Raw genomic sequence first — 17,508 nt, 5'->3', positions numbered from 1 at the left:
CAATATGTAATGAAGATTCTGTGAAAGTTTCATTCAATTTCACTCAGTAGTATAAGAGGAGTTGCGGATAAGAGAAAAAGCGTAACAGACGGACGGACGGACGGACGTACAGACGGACGGACGGACGGAAATCCCGATCACTATATACCCTCCCGCTTTTCAAGCGGAGGGTATAATAAGCACGAATATTGAATACATAAATAGGGAAAAGATGTGTCGACCCCAGATTTTAAAGATAAAAAATGGAAGGCGTGGGAGCCCCCCCCCCCCCTGCCGTAATACCATTTAATAGACAAGCAGACGGAATAAGAATGAAAGCGAAATACACAGACTTTTGGTTGTATTACCCTGCCATACCCCCCCCCCCTCCCCCCGCTACATGTACACATGTATTTATGATATCGATTTTTCTCTACATAAGTTCGGTTAACAGTTGAATTTCGCTAGCATTAATTTTCTTTCCCTGATTTCTGATTACATTTAAACTGAATTCCGTCAGTAATTCTAGTGCAGTTTTTGATGAAATGGTGTTTTTAGCCGGGCTCATTGCTCGTAGAGCAATGCCCGGCTATTGCGACGGTGAGCAACAGGAAATGCTGCTTCTTCACCGCTAAATTGAGTTTACGAGTAAAAATATAGTACGTACGCCCAGCCGCTGTTGAGAAAACAAAATCCATTCAAACACCTTAAGAAATAGTAAATCGAATATTTTTATCAAAATATTAAATTGTTTAATATTTTTCCTGGCACCTTTGACTAATATTTTACAAAGCAATTCAAAAGGTGCAAAAGGTTTTCACCAGGTATCCCTGTCTGCGTCATATTCTATAAATAAAGGTTGTACTATCAGGCTAACACATCATTAATGACTTGATGCAAAACTCTCCGCTGAGGACACATCAGTGCATAGTCGTTTGACCTTAATTAATCTTGCTGCATCGGTGTTCTGTTTGTATATAAAACCCCGAAACGATACATGTGATAAATATTTTACGCTGTTAATTTCTAGCTTTATTTTATTTAATTTTTAATACCTTTTAATACTATACATGCCATTGGGATATTTTTGTGTGTAACATATCCTCAAAACGTCTGAACTTGATTTTAAACTGTCACCACGGTGTTTGTTCATTACCCTGTAAATGAGCCCGGCTTTCAGTACTTCTAAGTACTTTGATTTTTAATGTTAGGCCTATATCCTTCAAGACACTCACATACTTCGTTAAATGACATAATTTTTTTTTTTTTAATTTTCACGTCATAATTAAAATGATTTCTATTTGGTTGATTTAAAAAAAAAATTATTATTTAGAGCTTATTTATTATAGGTATTTTGTAAACAAAGGAAACGCCCACGGATACGCCCCCGGAAGTATTAATTCATTGCATTGTGGGATATTCCCCTAATGTTAATAAATCTTTAATGAATTCTTAAATATTTAATGCTTCATTAAGTAATAAGGCTCTAATAAAGGTTTTGTACAACACACTTTAATGACTTTATTAACTAATGTATCATTAAGAATTTAGTGAATCATTAGGCTTAATAATTCATTAAATTTAATGAACTGTTGATACAACCGGGTCCCGGACTTTAAATTATCGTGGGGAATGGTTGTGTATAAAGTTGGAAATTCATAAGTTTACCAACTGTTGATTTTGGTAAAATCTGGTGATTTCAATTTTTCCAAAAGTTCCTTGGAATTTCTAAGTATCCACATCTGAGACTGATTCACACCACTTCTGGAATATATTGTCGCACAATACTTTGGAAGTTTCTATTCTATTTCTATATATGTAAGGGATAGAAAACTTTTTTATAAAAACATACAGTATATTATTTAACAAAAGCAAAGCACACTCTCTGTATCGTAATACTACTTTGGTATCGCCACATTGTATCTTTTGCAGGCAACGATCGCAGAATCTCCTCACTCACTGCCACTATGCAATTTTTTTTTTTTGCTTTTGGTTTAAGTTTCTCTCGAGAGATTTTCACTCATATGGAGACAACCCCACTTTCCCATGAAGTTGCAAATTTTGACTTAAATTCGGCTCTCAGGACCATTGCGCATAGGGGGATCTTTTTCATGCCAGCACCTCGAGACCTCGGTTTATATACGGCCTCATCCGACGAACCGGTCTCCATGTCCCAGAGTGGGATTCGAACCTGCGACATAAGGATCAACCCCTTACTTCGTGACGACTCTAGAGCAGAACTACGCTCTTCCCACTGCGTCATGTGGGCGACAACAGTATTGGAATTAATATTTCAAATATCGATATTACTTACATAAATTACATTGTGTTATACTTACTAAATGAAATCATTATAGAAATAACGACGTGTAATCAAGCTCGAAAGTCTATTGAAGCAATACAGTATTGGAGTAAAAGAAACACGGACCTCTAAAACAATAGAGGTAGGATCAGGTACCATGCGTGTTCTTCTTGTGGTGATCGAGCTCTACTGATTGAGCGACCGTGTTTGTAATCATATAGAGATCACTAAAACTACACATTTTCCTTGCCAAATGCAAAAAATATTAATGATTGGACTGAAAAGGATTATGATTACTACAGTATATGTATGAAGGACACCAAGAATTTGCTCCAAATTCATAATTTAATTGAAAAGCAAAATGTGCATTGGCATTTACTGTTGCTTATTTACGCCCAAGAAATCAATTACTAGTATATAAAATAACTAAACATGCAGATATTAAAAGATAGAACATCCTTTAATAAAACTTCCCATTGGTTATTATACAAAGTGAGAATATAAAAAAAAGTCTGTGCTTTTTTGCATGTTGTCCAGTGAGTCCTGTTTCTGACAGAAGTTACTTCCCCGTGAACAATGGATTACAAATAACAATTTCTTCATCCTCTTCCATACCAAACATTCCACAAAGGCCTGGACATTCAAGCACAATATTAGCATTTTTAGAAACATGAGATGTTCTGGGGACGGCAGTTACAGAGTGGCGACTCCGCGGCGATGCCTTCTCCTCTTCTATCATTTTCTGTGCCCATCGCTGGAAGTGGTGCTGCTGAGCACTAAGACCAGGAACCCTATATCCACTTATGAATCCTGCGAACTTCCCTCCGATATATCTAGCCATGCTGCAAAATGCCACAATACCACCAATTACGATCATATCATTTGTAAACAATATGTCCGACCGAGTTTGATCCGCAAACAGAGGGACAATGTTGGAAAGTCTAAGAGCAAGAGATGCATTACTACTCAACGGGACTTCATTTGAAGTTCCATTTCCAGTATATCCTACCATGATTTCAGATTAATCGTATTTCACATTTTCAAATTCACAAAAATGAGCATTAAACATTGTGACGTTCACAATCGATAAACTAGGTTTATCGGTTGTAAACAATAGTTTACGGACTGTAAACTATAGTTAACAAACTATATTTTACATCTGTAAACCATAGTTAACGCGATAATCTATGTTTCACAACCGTAAACTACACTTATCACCGAAAACAATCATTTGCGATCAAAACATAGAATCTGATAAATACAGTTTCACGATTTGTAAACTATAGTTTACAAACCGTTAACTATAGTTAACAATCTGATAAATATAGTTTCACGATTTGTAAAACTATGATTATCAACTCTTAACTATAATTTACGATTGTAAACTATAGTTTACAAACGTGAATCTGTGTTTATCAACAAAATCTATTGTTAACGCTTATTACAGACAGATAAAATTAGATTATCATTCGTAAACTATAGTTAACAACCGTTAAATATAGTTTTACAGATGAAAACTAAAAAATCGTTAACTATACTATACTTAACGAATCGTTAACTATAGTTTACGGTTTGTAAACTATAGTTTACAGTCGATAAACCTAGTTTATCAATTGTGAAACTAGGTTTATCTCATTTTTGTGAATTTGGCGTGCCATATTAATCGCATTTCACATTTTCATAGGAATTGTGGCGTAAAGTACTTGTGACGTTAAACAATTGTGACGTTAAGCAATTATAACGTCACTCTGTAACGTGTAAACGTGTATCTTGAAAAAAAAGTGTCACGATGCATTTATTTTGGATAAATGTGTCAATATAATTACATGTATATCAATATACATCTTTTTTAATTATTTTGTTTTCATAATTTATTTTTGTTTTAAATTTAAAAAAAAAATAATTTCAGCAGTTTTCTTTCCCAAAAATACTTATTTAAAGTTTTTGATAGTATTTTCTGAAACCAAAATCAAAACAGCTTAGTTTCAACTTTTTCCTTTATATCTAAAAATATTCACAAGTTTCTTCAGCTTTAACTATTTATACTTTTGTTGTTTTCATAAGGAATTTATATATTTTGAAAAACTTTATCAGCCTGTTTATACTACCTGAAAGTATTTTTCTAAATAGAAGTATACTGTGAGCAGTTGGTAAATGATTAAAGTGGCAAAATCCATGTTTTGCTCGATCTAGGAGACCCGAAATAAGCGTCAGAATAAAAAGTAAAGTGGGAGATCAAAATGCACAGGATTTGTTTCGTACACAGGGCACCCCATAGTTATTTTTACCACAAGGTATCTAACTAATTTTCAGGCATCCCCACTCCAAGCTCGTATTTTGTTATTATATCAATCATTAAACTACTTTAAAATGACACCGTTGGCCTCAAAAGACTTTTTTCTTGTCAATTAAATCGTTCTATTCCGGAAATAAAATCGCCACCGTTTTCTTTTATACCTTTATATGCTACATTTAATTTCCTGTTTGATTTTGTGGACAAAGCACATCAATCACCGGGAATTTGAGAGAGAATAACTTTTAAATTCAAAGTCCATGGAATCTCATGGTAAATATATGTGTTTTAATGTAAATGTTTATTGACTTATCAATGCAATTAATATATTCTAACATCCTTGCTTATTCTCTGTTCGTATAAGTAACATATGGTTTTATTGTTTATAGAAGTTTGAATGTTTAACATAATAAAGGACAAATAGTATATCATTTTCAAAAAATCTGATAAAATTGTAGTATGTGTGTAATTGTATTCTACTTCGTCATCAAGCTGATGAAGCGATGTATGCATTTGAAATATCAAATGACCTAGCTTGGTTAATTATCTTTTTGAGAAGCTTAAGACGTAGGCCTACATCCACTTCTATTCACCAAACATTGCAAATGATGTAATGTTGGAACCAGAGATAATCTATCCTTACTCTTACGTTTCAACTCAAATTTATACAGGGAAACATTTACCATTGTGTATTATTTAATTAAAATGCCCAAATATCAGTATTTTGGAACTAGGAGATGCATGTTTGTTTTTGTTTTTTTTTTTTATTTAAACAATCAAACAAAACTTGCTAAATGTAGAATTGTCATTTTTCACAAATGTTTTTACTCAATACTCATACAAGAGCACTTGATACAGTTTGTGGAAATATTACATCAAAAGTCTTTCATTTCTAGCCAATTTTGGTGCATCCTTGATCTTTTCACAAGAGTATTAAAAGAAAGATAACTCTACATGGTTTTTTGTGGTTGTTTGTTGTTAAACATCCCTGTATATATACTTTTAGTCATATGGAGACATAACAATTCTAAATGTAGTTATATGACTTAGAGCTTAGGGAATATGGTTGACTTTTATTGAATTAAGCTTATCAATTCTAACTGTTTTGGGTGGAATTAGAAGATATAGAGCCATGTGAAAAAAAAAATATCATAGTACAGTGCATTTAGTATAAAATCAACGAGTTTGGAATATCTATGCAACAGGTATCCAGATTTAATCTCTTGAGTTTCTGCTCTTTTAGATGCACAATGAGTCAGATCTTGGATTTATAAAGACTTAAATTATACATTGTAAACTGTATAAGCTTTTAATTTAGACTTTTAATTTAGACTGATAATAAGTTCATTTTTAGCTCTACTGGTCAGAGACCAGAAGAGCTTATGCGATAGTAATGCGTCCGGCGTCCGTCCGTCTGTCTGTCTGTCCGTCTGTAAACAATTTTTCAAAACGCTACTCCTCCTACAGTTTTGGTCTTTTCAATATAACTTGGCACACAAGTAGACTACACTAAGATACATAGAATAGTGCATCGGTTTTTAATTTCGATGAACGGTGTTGCCATGGTTACTAAAAATAGAATTTTCTATGAAATTCCTTTAAAATGCTACTCCTTCTACAGTTTTGGTCTGATTTCAGTATAACTTGGCACACAAGTAGACTACACTAAGATACATAGAATAGTGCATCGGTTTATAATTTCGATGAACGGTGTTGCCATTGTTACTAAAAATAGATTTTTTCTGTGAAATTCCTTTAAAACGCTACTCCTTCTACAGTTTTGGTCTGATTTCAATATAACTTGGCACACAAGTAGACTACACTAAGATGCATAGAATAGTGCATCGGTTTTTAATTTCGATGAACGGTGTTGCCATGGTTACTTAAAATAGAATTTTCTATGAAATTCCTTTAAAATGCTACTTTCTACAGTTTTGGTCTGATTTCAGTATAACTTGGCACACAAGTAGACTACACTAAGATACATAGAATAGTGCATCGGTTTTTAATTTCGATGAACGGTGTTGCCATGGTTACTAAAAATAGAATTTTCTGTGAAATTCCTTTGAAACGCTGCTCCTTCTACAGTTTTGGTCTGATTTCAATATAACTTGGCACACAAGTAGACTACACTAAGATACATAGAATAGTGCATCAGTTTATGATTTCGATGAATGGTGTAACCATGGTTACTAAAAATAGAATTATCTGTGAAATTCCTATAAAACGCTATTCCTTCTACAGTTTTAGTTTGATTTCAAAATAAGTTGGCACACAAGTAGACTACACAAAGATACATAAAATAGTGGAATTGATTTTTGATAAGTACAAACCAGTAGAGCTACAGTCTCGACAGAGACTTCTGGTTATATATTTACTTACTTTTCTTTTGTATTTCTTTTGCTTAAAGAGTTCATAACCTTAAATATTTCCTAATCCTATCATCTATTTTTTGTGCAAATGCTAAATATTTATAATCTTGAAAAAGGTAGCAGATCATATTTGATTGAATAGATTTTTTAATCTTTCTTTTCTTATTTTAGGAAATTTAAATAGCTTCCCAGCTTGCGCAGATTAGCTGAAGATAGAATTTTCTGATGTGTATGTCATCATCCGAGCTTTCTAATTCATTAAAATCATGGAAAACACTGAAGAGCCAGAAGAATTTTCAAAAGAGATCTGTTTGGACCCATCAGTAAATGATATATTCCAAAGTGATAGAAACAATTTAGGCAAAGTTAGCTCCAAAAGAAAAGAGCATTTTATACAGATAAATTTTGGAGAATCTTCTGCATTTGAGATCAGAGAGACAGGATTTTCAATTTCTTGTAAAGAAGAAGATGTCCTTAATCAGCACAAAAATAATATTGATGTAGAAGAACATGTTTCAGAAATTAATGAAGCCAAATGTGTAGATGATATACAAGGTCAAAATGAGAAGGAGAGGTCATCAAGTCAAATTTGGGAGGAGAGATCAACAAGTCAAAATGAAGAGGAGAGATCAACAAGTCAAAATGGGGAGGAGAGATCACCAAGTCAAAATGAGGAGAGGTCACCAAGTCAAAATGAGGAGAGGGCACCAGGTGAAAATGAGGAGGAGAGGTCACCCAGTCAAAAAGAAGAAAGTTCACCTTGTCAACATGAGGAGGAGAGGTCACCAGGTCAACATGAGGAGGAGAGGTCACCAAGTCAAAATGAGGAGGAGAGGTCACCAAGTCAAAATGAGGAGGAGAGGTCACCAAGTCAAAATCTTGTGAAGGAGACAGAGAAAGAACTTGAAGGACAAGAGACAGAAGACAGTGCTGTTACACAGGATCAAAGTTCTGTTAACAATGCTAAGGGTGGCTCAGAAACAAGTACCAAAAAGAGAACCATTAACATGATAGTAAGTGACATTCTGAAAAATAAAGAAACAAGTGACAAAGAAAAGGCAGAGGATGATTTCAAAGGAGGGTCTAGAAGGGTGGATAAGAGGAAAGAGAGTCAGCCAAAAAAGAGGAGGAAGGCCAGGAATCCTGTAAACATTACGTATAGTGAAGATAGTCTGGGTATGGAAGAGGATTCAGTCGAGGAAGAAGAGGAGACTTATAAATGTGAGGTGTGTTTTGTGAGGTTCAACAGACAGGCTGATCTAACAGAGCATTACATGATGCACAAAGACGAGGGAGATTACAGTTATGTGTATAATGGAAAGACATTTGAGACCACCCCATTTCAGCAGAATTTTATAGAATCTTACATCTATAGCACTTTGAAGGATAAATCTACTGGGCAAGAAGGTGGGTCACTGACAAATGATCAAAACATTCCAGAGAGTCAAAAGATTGGTGCATATTCTACTCAGTCCACAGTGGGTGAAGGCTCTGAAATGATAAAGACAGAAATTGAGAACCCCCTTCAGTGTGATTATTGTGATAAGGCCTTCAGCAGTACTCTACTTCTGAAGAGGCATATCAGTGTTCACACAGGAGAAAGACCGTATAAATGTGATGTCTGTGAAAAGACCTTCAACCTACCTCACCATTTGAAGACTCACGCCAGAATCCACACCAATGTCAGGCCTTATAAATGTGAGGTCTGTGGGAGAGCATTTAATGAGAGCTCCAGCCTCAAGAGACATAGTCGGATTCATGCCAAAGAGAGGCCCTACATATACATCTGCGATGTGTGTGGGAAAACATTTAATGAACCACACAACCTGAGAACCCATGTCAGGATTCATTCGGATGTAAAACCTTACACTTGTGGAGTGTGCAAGAAAGCGTTTATCCGGCAGCAGACCCTGAAGAACCACATGCGGATTCACACTGACGAAAGACCATACAAATGTGAGGTCTGTGAAAAAGCTTTTAAAGAATTACACCATTTAAAGATTCATGTTCGCATCCATACTGACATACGGCCATACAAATGTGACATTTGTGAAAAAACGTTCAATGAGAGGTCGAGTTTGAAGAGGCATGTTCGGATTCATACGGGAGAAAAACCTTACAAGTGTACGCTGTGTGAGAAGGCATTTAACCACAACGAGAGTTTGAAGATCCATCTTCGTCACCATACGGGCGAAAGGCCATTCAAGTGTGAAATCTGCGACAAGACATTCACGGATCCCAAAAACTACAAAAGTCACCAGAAAATTCACAAGCATGACAATCGTTTCAAATTCAAATGTGATTCCTGTGACAAATCTTTTACAGAGGAATCCAGATTGTGGCAACATATGAGAATCCACACAGGTAATCTGCCATTTAAATGTATGATCTGCAGTAAAGCTTTCAACCAAAAATCTAGCTTGAAACGGCATTTGAAGGCAATCCATCCAGGAATTCCGATGGATATGAATGATAAGGATTTGCTTTCATCCAATACGGATGAATCGGATGAGACGATGGATAGCCCAGCTGATGAAGATTTTGATGAAGGTGATGAATCAGCTGATGATTTTACTGGTATCTCAGGTGTTGTTAATGAACCACCTGAAACTTCCAGTTCATTTCATATAATGAAGGCATGAAAATGATGTGTTCATATTGTAGTCGTAAAAAATTGTAAATCTCTGCTTTTGAATTCTAACCATCATCGTTGTGATATTTACAAGACTTTAAATTACTGTACATTTCATATTGGTGAAAATGCATTTAATTAATGCTATGGACTTTTTATAGTTATGATAATAATGAAATCTCTCTTCATTATGAAATATAGGGTAAATTTGATTTTATTCAAGAAATTTTCTTGATAGATGTATATTCTGGTATTCTAATTAAATTATAACAAAAATATAAAAGAAGATTGAAGTACCAGTATATATTTCTTTCCAAACGTTAAGATTAGATTTTATAATTTTTTCAATGTCAGTTTACCACTAGTTAGAATAATCTAACTGTGTCTTGGTACAAGCCCTCACCACAGTTAGAATACGTCCCATATACTTGCAATGTAGCAAATCGGAGCGGATCCGCTCCGAAACGATTTTGAAGAATATAAAATGATTTGCACTGGGAATAACTACCAAAATAATTAAAACAAACCTTTTTGAGATTGCTTATGCCTTTTATCCCAAAAAATAATCCATATAAATATGAAAATCTAATTCATTTTCTCAACGTTTTTCTCTCGATTCAAATTACCTCCATGTTTACATTCGGAACTCTCTAGATTGTTCCTAGTAAATGCACTATGCGAGTTATCGCCCGTGTTTCTTTTGCTACATTACGAATACACGGAACGCATTCTATCGTTAAACCGGGTCCGTAGGACAATATCATTTTAACGATAGAACATTCTATCTAGTTTACCACTAGCACAACCAATATTTTTGACATTATGCTTTTCATTAATTTCGGAAACTCTTTATTGATATTAGTAGGTAATTTGGGTAGAAGTTTACATTTTTATGTTAGCTGCCACTAGTAAAAACTTTTGTTAGAATTAAAAAAACAATTTGTCATGAACATTTCTGATGAACTGAAAATTAATCAAAATGTCAGTTTCTCTTGCCAATTTTGCTATGTATATAATTTATTCTTTGTCTGCCTTTCACGTTGTAAAGAAAAAATGTATTTATACTTCATTGTTCATGAAAAATTAACTGTTGATTCTTTATATCAATTTTCTTAATGTTCTTGGATAGGAAGGTTGCTTATAAAAAAAACCTATAAATTACTAGTACACAGCAACCAAGGAGAAAAAAAAAACATTTCTGGTGTTCTTAGGAGAATGGTTTCACCAGAATAACCCATGTAATGGTAAAGTTGTAGATATTTGTTGTTGAATTTTTAGCTGATAATTCAAAACGTTTAGACATGCAGAAATACTAAGTCTGCTTTGATCTTAACCAGTAGAGCATCAAAGACAGGGTGGAGTATATATTTTTTTTTAATTATATGTATAATTATTCATGTTTTAAAAACATAGATGTATAGATTGGACATTCCATATGAATGAAGTATTTTATGGACCTGTGAAATGATTCAGTTTAAACTGTATGTAAAAAGGAAAAGCAACATTTTATTCAGACTCTTCCAAGTATGGAAATTAAATCATGCATTTAACTACATGTATTGCTGTATATATAGCTTGTACAAAAGTTTAGATTGTTGACATGGTGCAGTCCTGTATTAGTTTTGTGTATGCCATAGGCATGATGTCTTGAGAATTATTTTATTTTTTGTAAAATTCCTAATTGAATATTATGATAGTAACTTTGTTGTTTATTAAATATATTCAAAACATAGTCAGAGTAATAGATTTTTTTTTTTTTACAAGAAATGGAGAAGGTGGGGGGTTCTACTGTTGCAGCAGGTCAGTAACCCTCATACTCCCCCTTTTTGGTTTTGTTTGTTTTTCCAGAACAATTTTTTCTTTGAAATAGATTGAGGTCCAAGCTGGAAAGATTAGTATGGAAACTTGTAAAGCCCTTTAAAAAAATAATATGAGCGAATGCCCCACTCTTGTGAATATACGCACTATAGTTCGATTACAGAAATACTGGTATACGGACAGACGCAAGGATAAACAGGAATTTGATGTTGAAAATGAATCCCACCATATGGATTGCATTAACAAAGAGTGTGCTAAAATTTCAAGCATCTGCGATTCGTAGACTAGTTGATGAGAAAACCGACGGACATTTGATACGGAAAGATGCACGGATAAAGAGGAAGTTGACATCGGATTTGTTATATATATGAATATACTTAAATATTTGCATTAACTTCCAATGTCCGTTGATTTGTACAAAAATGAATCCTACCATATGGCATGCCTTAACAAAAGGTTTGCTAAAAATTCAAGCATCTGCGATGAGGTGGCTAAGAAAACTGAAACGAAAATTTGATCAGACAGACGCACGGATAAACAGGATGTTGACATGAGATGTCCCACAATATTACATGCATGTCATAACAAAGAGTGTGCTAAAACTCCTATCATCTGGTAAGTGTAGCTGCTGAGAAAACTGACAAAATTTGTTACGGACAGCTGGATGGACGAACGGATAGACAGATAGACAAACACACAAGAATTTATAAAAACAGTTTATCCCCCTCTTTTTTGGTTCGGGGGTATAAAAATGAATCTACACTGTACTACAGAAATAAAGAGAAAAATAGAAAGTCTGAACAACAATAGAGTGTGAAGTTCAATAAAATACTTATTCAGAAATCCCAAGAAGGTTGTAAACTTAATACTATACTAGTATGCAGTATAAGAGCCCATCATAGGAGCCCTAGCTTAAAGCTGTGCAGACAAAAAAAAATCTATTGAATGGATGATACGGCTATTAGCAGAACAGGTCTCTCACATCACAGTAGTGAAACCGAATACTGCTTCAGCAGAAAACCAGGAAGATTATCTTGATCAATTGTCACCAAGACTCAGATCATAGGGAAAAATAATAAATAACAGAATACGTAATAGCGCCAGCTGCAAATATGCAAAGTCAAGATACAAGATATGCATTGATACTATAGTAGTTAAAAAACAACAAAAATCAATATACTGTGGACAGTAACTATATATAACTGTCATAATATACAGAGAATCAAATTTAAAAATTGGTTTCTGTTACCGTGAAGTCTGTTAATTTACATCTATGGCACGCCAAATTCACTAAAATGAGCTAAACCTAGTTTCACAATTGATAAACTAGGTTTATCGACTGTAAACTATAGTTTACATACCGTAAACTATAGTTAACGATTCGTTAAGTATAGTTTTCATCGGTAAAAATATATATGGCAGGCCAATTTCACAAAAATGAGATAATCATAGTTTCACAATTGATAAACTAGGTTTATCGACTGTAAACTATAGTTTACAAACCGTAAACTATAGTTAACGATTCGTTAAGTATAGTTTTCATCTGTAAAACTATATTTAACGGTTGTTAACCATAGTTTACGAATGTTAATTTAAGTTTATCTGTCTGTAATAAAGCATTAACAATAGATTTTGTTGATAAACATAGATTCACGTTTGGAAACTATAGTTTACAATCGTTAATTATAGTTAAGAGTTGTTAATCATAGTTTCACAAATTGTGAAACTATATTTATCGGATCGTTAACTATAGTTAACGGTTTGTAAACTATAGTTTACAGATCGTGAAACTGTATTTATCAGATAATCTATGTTTTGCAATCGCAAATGATTGTTTTCGGTGTTAAGTATAGTTTACGGTTGTGAAACATAGATTATCGCGTTAACTATGGTTTACAGATGTGAAATACAGATTAACGTTGTTAACTATAGTTTACGGTTTGTAAACTATAGTTTACAACCGATAAACCTAGTTTATCGATTGTGAAACTATGATTATCTCATTTTTGTGAATTTGGCGTGCCATAAATATATTTAACGGTTGTTAACCATGTTAACTATAGTTTACGAAAGATAATCTAAGTTTATCTGTCTGTAATAAGCGTTAACAATAGATTTTGTTGATAAACATAGATTCACGTTTGTAAACTATAGTTTACAATCGTAAACTATAGTTAAGAGTTGTTAATCATAGTTTCACAAATCGCGAAACCATATTTATCAGATCGTTAACTATAGTTAACGGTTTGTAAACTATAGTTTACAAATCGTGAAACTATATTTATCAGATAATCTATGTTTTGCAATCGCAAATGATTGTTTTCGGTGTTAAGTATAGTTTACGCTTCTGAAACATAGATTATCGCGTTAACTATGGTTTACAGCTGTAAAATATAGATTAACGTTGTTAACTATAGTTTACAGTCCGTAAACTATAGTTTACAACCGATAAACCTAGTTTATCGACTGTGAAACTGTGTTTAGCTCATTTTTGTGAATTTGGCGTGCCATATACATCTACCTTCTTGTTTGAATAACATTTTTCAATTCGATATTTTTTTTTGTTCAAGAGATGGATAAAAAGATTTGTTTCAGAATAGGGTACATATCTAAATTTCACTGAAGTGGTCTTGTTTAGTTGAAAAGAAGAAATTAAAAAATGTTTGTCCTCAAAAGTATGTGAATCTTAACCTCTTGCTTGATCTAATGCTGAAAAATTATTTTTAAAAAATAGGCCTAAAACTGAAAAATTATGAGATACAAATGGAAATACAAATAATTATACAATACAAATGGAAAAAATCGAATATTGCAATGTTTGACATGCCATACGGGTGTATCTTTATTTACTTGCCATTTTTGAGAACATATTTTTTTTCCTCAAAATCTGCAACATCCTCTTTCAGAATCAAATTGACTGTCGAGAAGCGTGCTAAGAGCATGTTTAAATACCTTGATATCGCTAATTTCTTTATCAATATATGATTTGAACGTAATGATTAATATGAGTTGTAGCTAAAACTGCATATTATGTATCTAAATAGCTCTTTTGTACGGTGTAACTTGCGCGACAAATAATTATTCGTCATTCCGGATTTTAAAAATCTATTTCTGACTGTTTTTACTTGGCTCTTTGTGACTACTTTTACACTTACCCCATTTAGAGTTGCTAATGGTGACGTCAATAATCCTCGCGAGCTAAATCCCGAATTTTCTTACATTTATTTACCTGTTTCAGTGTTTGCCAAATGGATTAGTATCCTAAGTCATCTTATACGTTGTCTTTTTATCAGTAACCAATGTTGGTAAGTATGAATACAAGATATTTCTTATTGTAAAATGCATATAAAGATTATAAAAAAATTTAACTCCGTGCTAACGGACGAAGGGAAAGAAAATATGCACAATGGGGAACCTAAATGTAAAACAAAATTTATTTTTTTAAAGAAATATACATTGAGTGCAGGTCGGTATGTTGTTATGAAGTAAATGAGGTATTTTTCAATTGTTTCTATCCTCGGGCAGTTGGTTGGGTTAATATTTCTAATAAAAACACTTAAGTACAGTATTTATAAATTGAAACATCTGTGAAATCAAATGGTTCAATAGATAGAGATTCATGCATCATAAGTGATGTATTATTTATGGCAGGATATTGTAAAAACGTTAGTTTGTGTATAACCAGGTAATTTATTGTCTGAATTTAATAACAATGACATTATCCAAGGATATAAATAGCAAATTCGATTATAGGCTCCTTAATGTAGGCCTAATCATTAGGATAATGAATTAAGATAATTGATATTAAAGATTGTAGTTATCATTGATTCACGATTAGCCAATTGCATAGGTAGAGAAGAGGGGTTTAAAGTTTCTGTATTAATACAAATCATTTTGAAATTAAGTTATATACATACCCAGCAGGCATTTCAACGTTGATTCAACGTTGAATCAACGTTGCACTTCAACGTTGAATCAACGTTGAATTTTGGTTGCATATGAAAGTTGAGGCAACGTTGAGACATAACGTTTCAACGTCAAATTTCAACGTTGAATAAACGTTGAAAATGGGTTGAATTTTTGGTTGATTTATGGTTGATTTTTGGTTGCAAATGAAAGTTGAGGCAACGTTGAAGCTTCAACGTTGTTTCAACGTCAAATATCAACATTGAACAAAAGTGAACATTGGTTGAAATTAGGTTGAGATTTGGTTGAAATTTTTCAGTTTTACAAACGTTGATATTTGGTTGAAATCACGTTGAATTCATATTACATTTTGCTTTATAAACAAATACATTTCAAATTCTAATAAAAAATTTATTGAAGTTGCGTAATATTTATATAAGTTGTGATCTAGTATCATAATTGTGAGAGAATTTATTTTACACGTTTTTTTTTAAGACAAACACAAATTAGGATTCAATCACTGAATCTCAAAAATCACTGCTTGACAAAATTTATATTCCTAGTGAAAAGTGGGTCACAGTAATCACATCCAGGTCCTTCAAAGTACGCGTCTGCCTTACACTACTAAGTTCCACAAAGTGGCGGATCCATTGATTTTAATCAAGCATATAGTTAAGTCCAACGAATGAAAGAAATGAACAGGAGAATCCACCCTCTAAAGCAAAAGCCTATTGATAAAAGAAATAAAGAAGTTAAAGCCATTTGTTCGATAAAATGTATGTAACACGTTATTTCAAATGATAAAAATAAATATACATGAATGATTTAAGAAAATCAGACAAAGAAATATATTCCGGTACTTGGATTAAATTCACATGATTAAAAGAATTATAGTTGACTTCATGTTAAAATTCGTATGAGTATGCTTATAAATAATCATTACTAAAGAAAAATGTTATAGACATACATATACATAGTGTACTTACAAAATGTTGCATTCCTTTGTTCAATTTTCACGGGCGAAGAATCTGATGCAATCAAGGCTGACTATACAATCAATTCCCTGCACCACTGGTTGATTGAACCTTACGACGAACTACAATTAGTTAAATTGTATAATATATTAGAATATTAGCTTATATTTCATAACCAAATGAATATCAACAAAACATATAATACACTAACTAAGGATGTGCATTTCACGCAGATTTCAAATATACTAATAAAACAAGAATTAAATGATGAACAGATACTTAAAAAAACTTAATTTCTTAAATTCATGAAAAGGAAATAATACTTACTGAGCAGAAGTTGATATTCCAGCCTTAATCCTTGTGTATATAGCTTGAAAAACACATTAAATATGAACAGCAAGGAAACGCGCACTTCTTGTCCATCAGTTAAATTCAAATTTTGACCTAGATAAGCATGAGCAAACAGCTATACTCTGCCCAGCGAGAAAATTGCATAACAAGGTTATCCTGACACTGAAACTGACCAACTAAGCGAGAGGCACTCCTTATCTGATATCTCGAAGGTTTTGGGGGAGTGGATCTTAAGTAATGCAACTTGACCGGGGTTAATTGTCAGTGTGAAAATTCTCATGTGTTTATTTGAATTTTTTTTTATATTTTGTGAAAAGAATGATTATAGAATTAATACACACATTAAATAAAATAAGACTTCTTAAATTCGCTCTGTATACGTATAATCTGCGCAAGAGTATACGGCACGGATCCATACGAGTCTGATTTAAAGAACATTAATTAATTCGAAATAATTATTTTTATTAATTCTAGAGTAACATGGAATTACAGTGAGATGTTGGATAAAGATGTTATTATTTATTAAAAGCTTATATTTAACATATTTTATAAATATGTCAAAAAAATAGCATTCACAATTTATTTAAAAAAAACCTTTTTTGAAAAATAATTATAATGAAGCGTTAAAGCCATATATGGCGTATGTACAATGAAAATTATTAGACTAAAATTATAAGAACTTATTATTTGTATCATTACTTTATATAAAGATAGAACTTTTCCGTAAATTACAAAATCCAAGTCAATTGCGTTATAAAGATATCGCAATTTAATTTGGATTCTCGGAATTTTCTCCGACTCGGAAGAAAATACAAAAGAGTTAAATAACACATAACAGAGAAGATAAAATCGTATTATTAGATGAAACGAGGTGTTCTCCG

At 32.9% G+C, this 17,508-nt stretch overlaps 1 protein-coding gene and 1 long non-coding RNA gene across 2 annotated transcripts; one reads left to right on the top strand and one right to left on the bottom strand.

Moving 5' to 3' along the window:
- Positions 1–4,772: 4,772 nt before the first annotated feature.
- On the top strand, positions 4,773–9,824 carry LOC134272773 (zinc finger protein 502-like). Its single transcript, XM_062754953.1, has 3 exons — positions 4,773–4,847; positions 7,118–7,609; positions 7,736–9,824. Exons 2-3 carry the CDS (start codon positions 7,213–7,215, stop codon positions 9,586–9,588), a joined length of 2,250 nt encoding a protein of 749 aa, XP_062610937.1. The 5' UTR covers positions 4,773–4,847; positions 7,118–7,212; the 3' UTR covers positions 9,589–9,824.
- Positions 9,825–15,317: 5,493 nt separating this feature from the next.
- On the bottom strand, positions 15,318–16,730 carry LOC134272772 (uncharacterized). The gene is made up of 3 exons (XR_009993283.1): positions 16,604–16,730; positions 16,289–16,398; positions 15,318–16,030 (listed from the first exon to the last, which is right to left on the bottom strand). It is a non-coding gene; the product is annotated as an uncharacterized LOC134272772 (long non-coding RNA).
- Positions 16,731–17,508: the final 778 nt, after the last annotated feature.

This window comes from Saccostrea cucullata, unplaced genomic scaffold (genome assembly GCF_032062105.1).
Source record: "Saccostrea cucullata isolate Sc308-1 unplaced genomic scaffold, CSIRO_AGI_Scuc_v1 ctg17198, whole genome shotgun sequence".
NCBI classification, from domain to species: Eukaryota; Metazoa; Mollusca; class Bivalvia; order Ostreida; family Ostreidae; genus Saccostrea; species Saccostrea cuccullata.
This window is presented reverse-complemented; position numbering and strand designations above follow the sequence as displayed.

What these genes read in the sequence shown, in the direction of transcription:
- LOC134272773 (XM_062754953.1), top strand. Translation starts at nt 7,213, where the DNA reads ATGGAAAACACTGAAGAGCCAGAAGAATTTTCAAAAGAGATCTGTTTG. An exon ending in TGGGGAGGAGAGATCACCAA is followed by an intron (nt 7,610 to 7,735) that starts GTCAAAATGAGG and finishes AGAGGTCACCAG; the next exon opens with GTCAACATGAGGAGGAGAGG.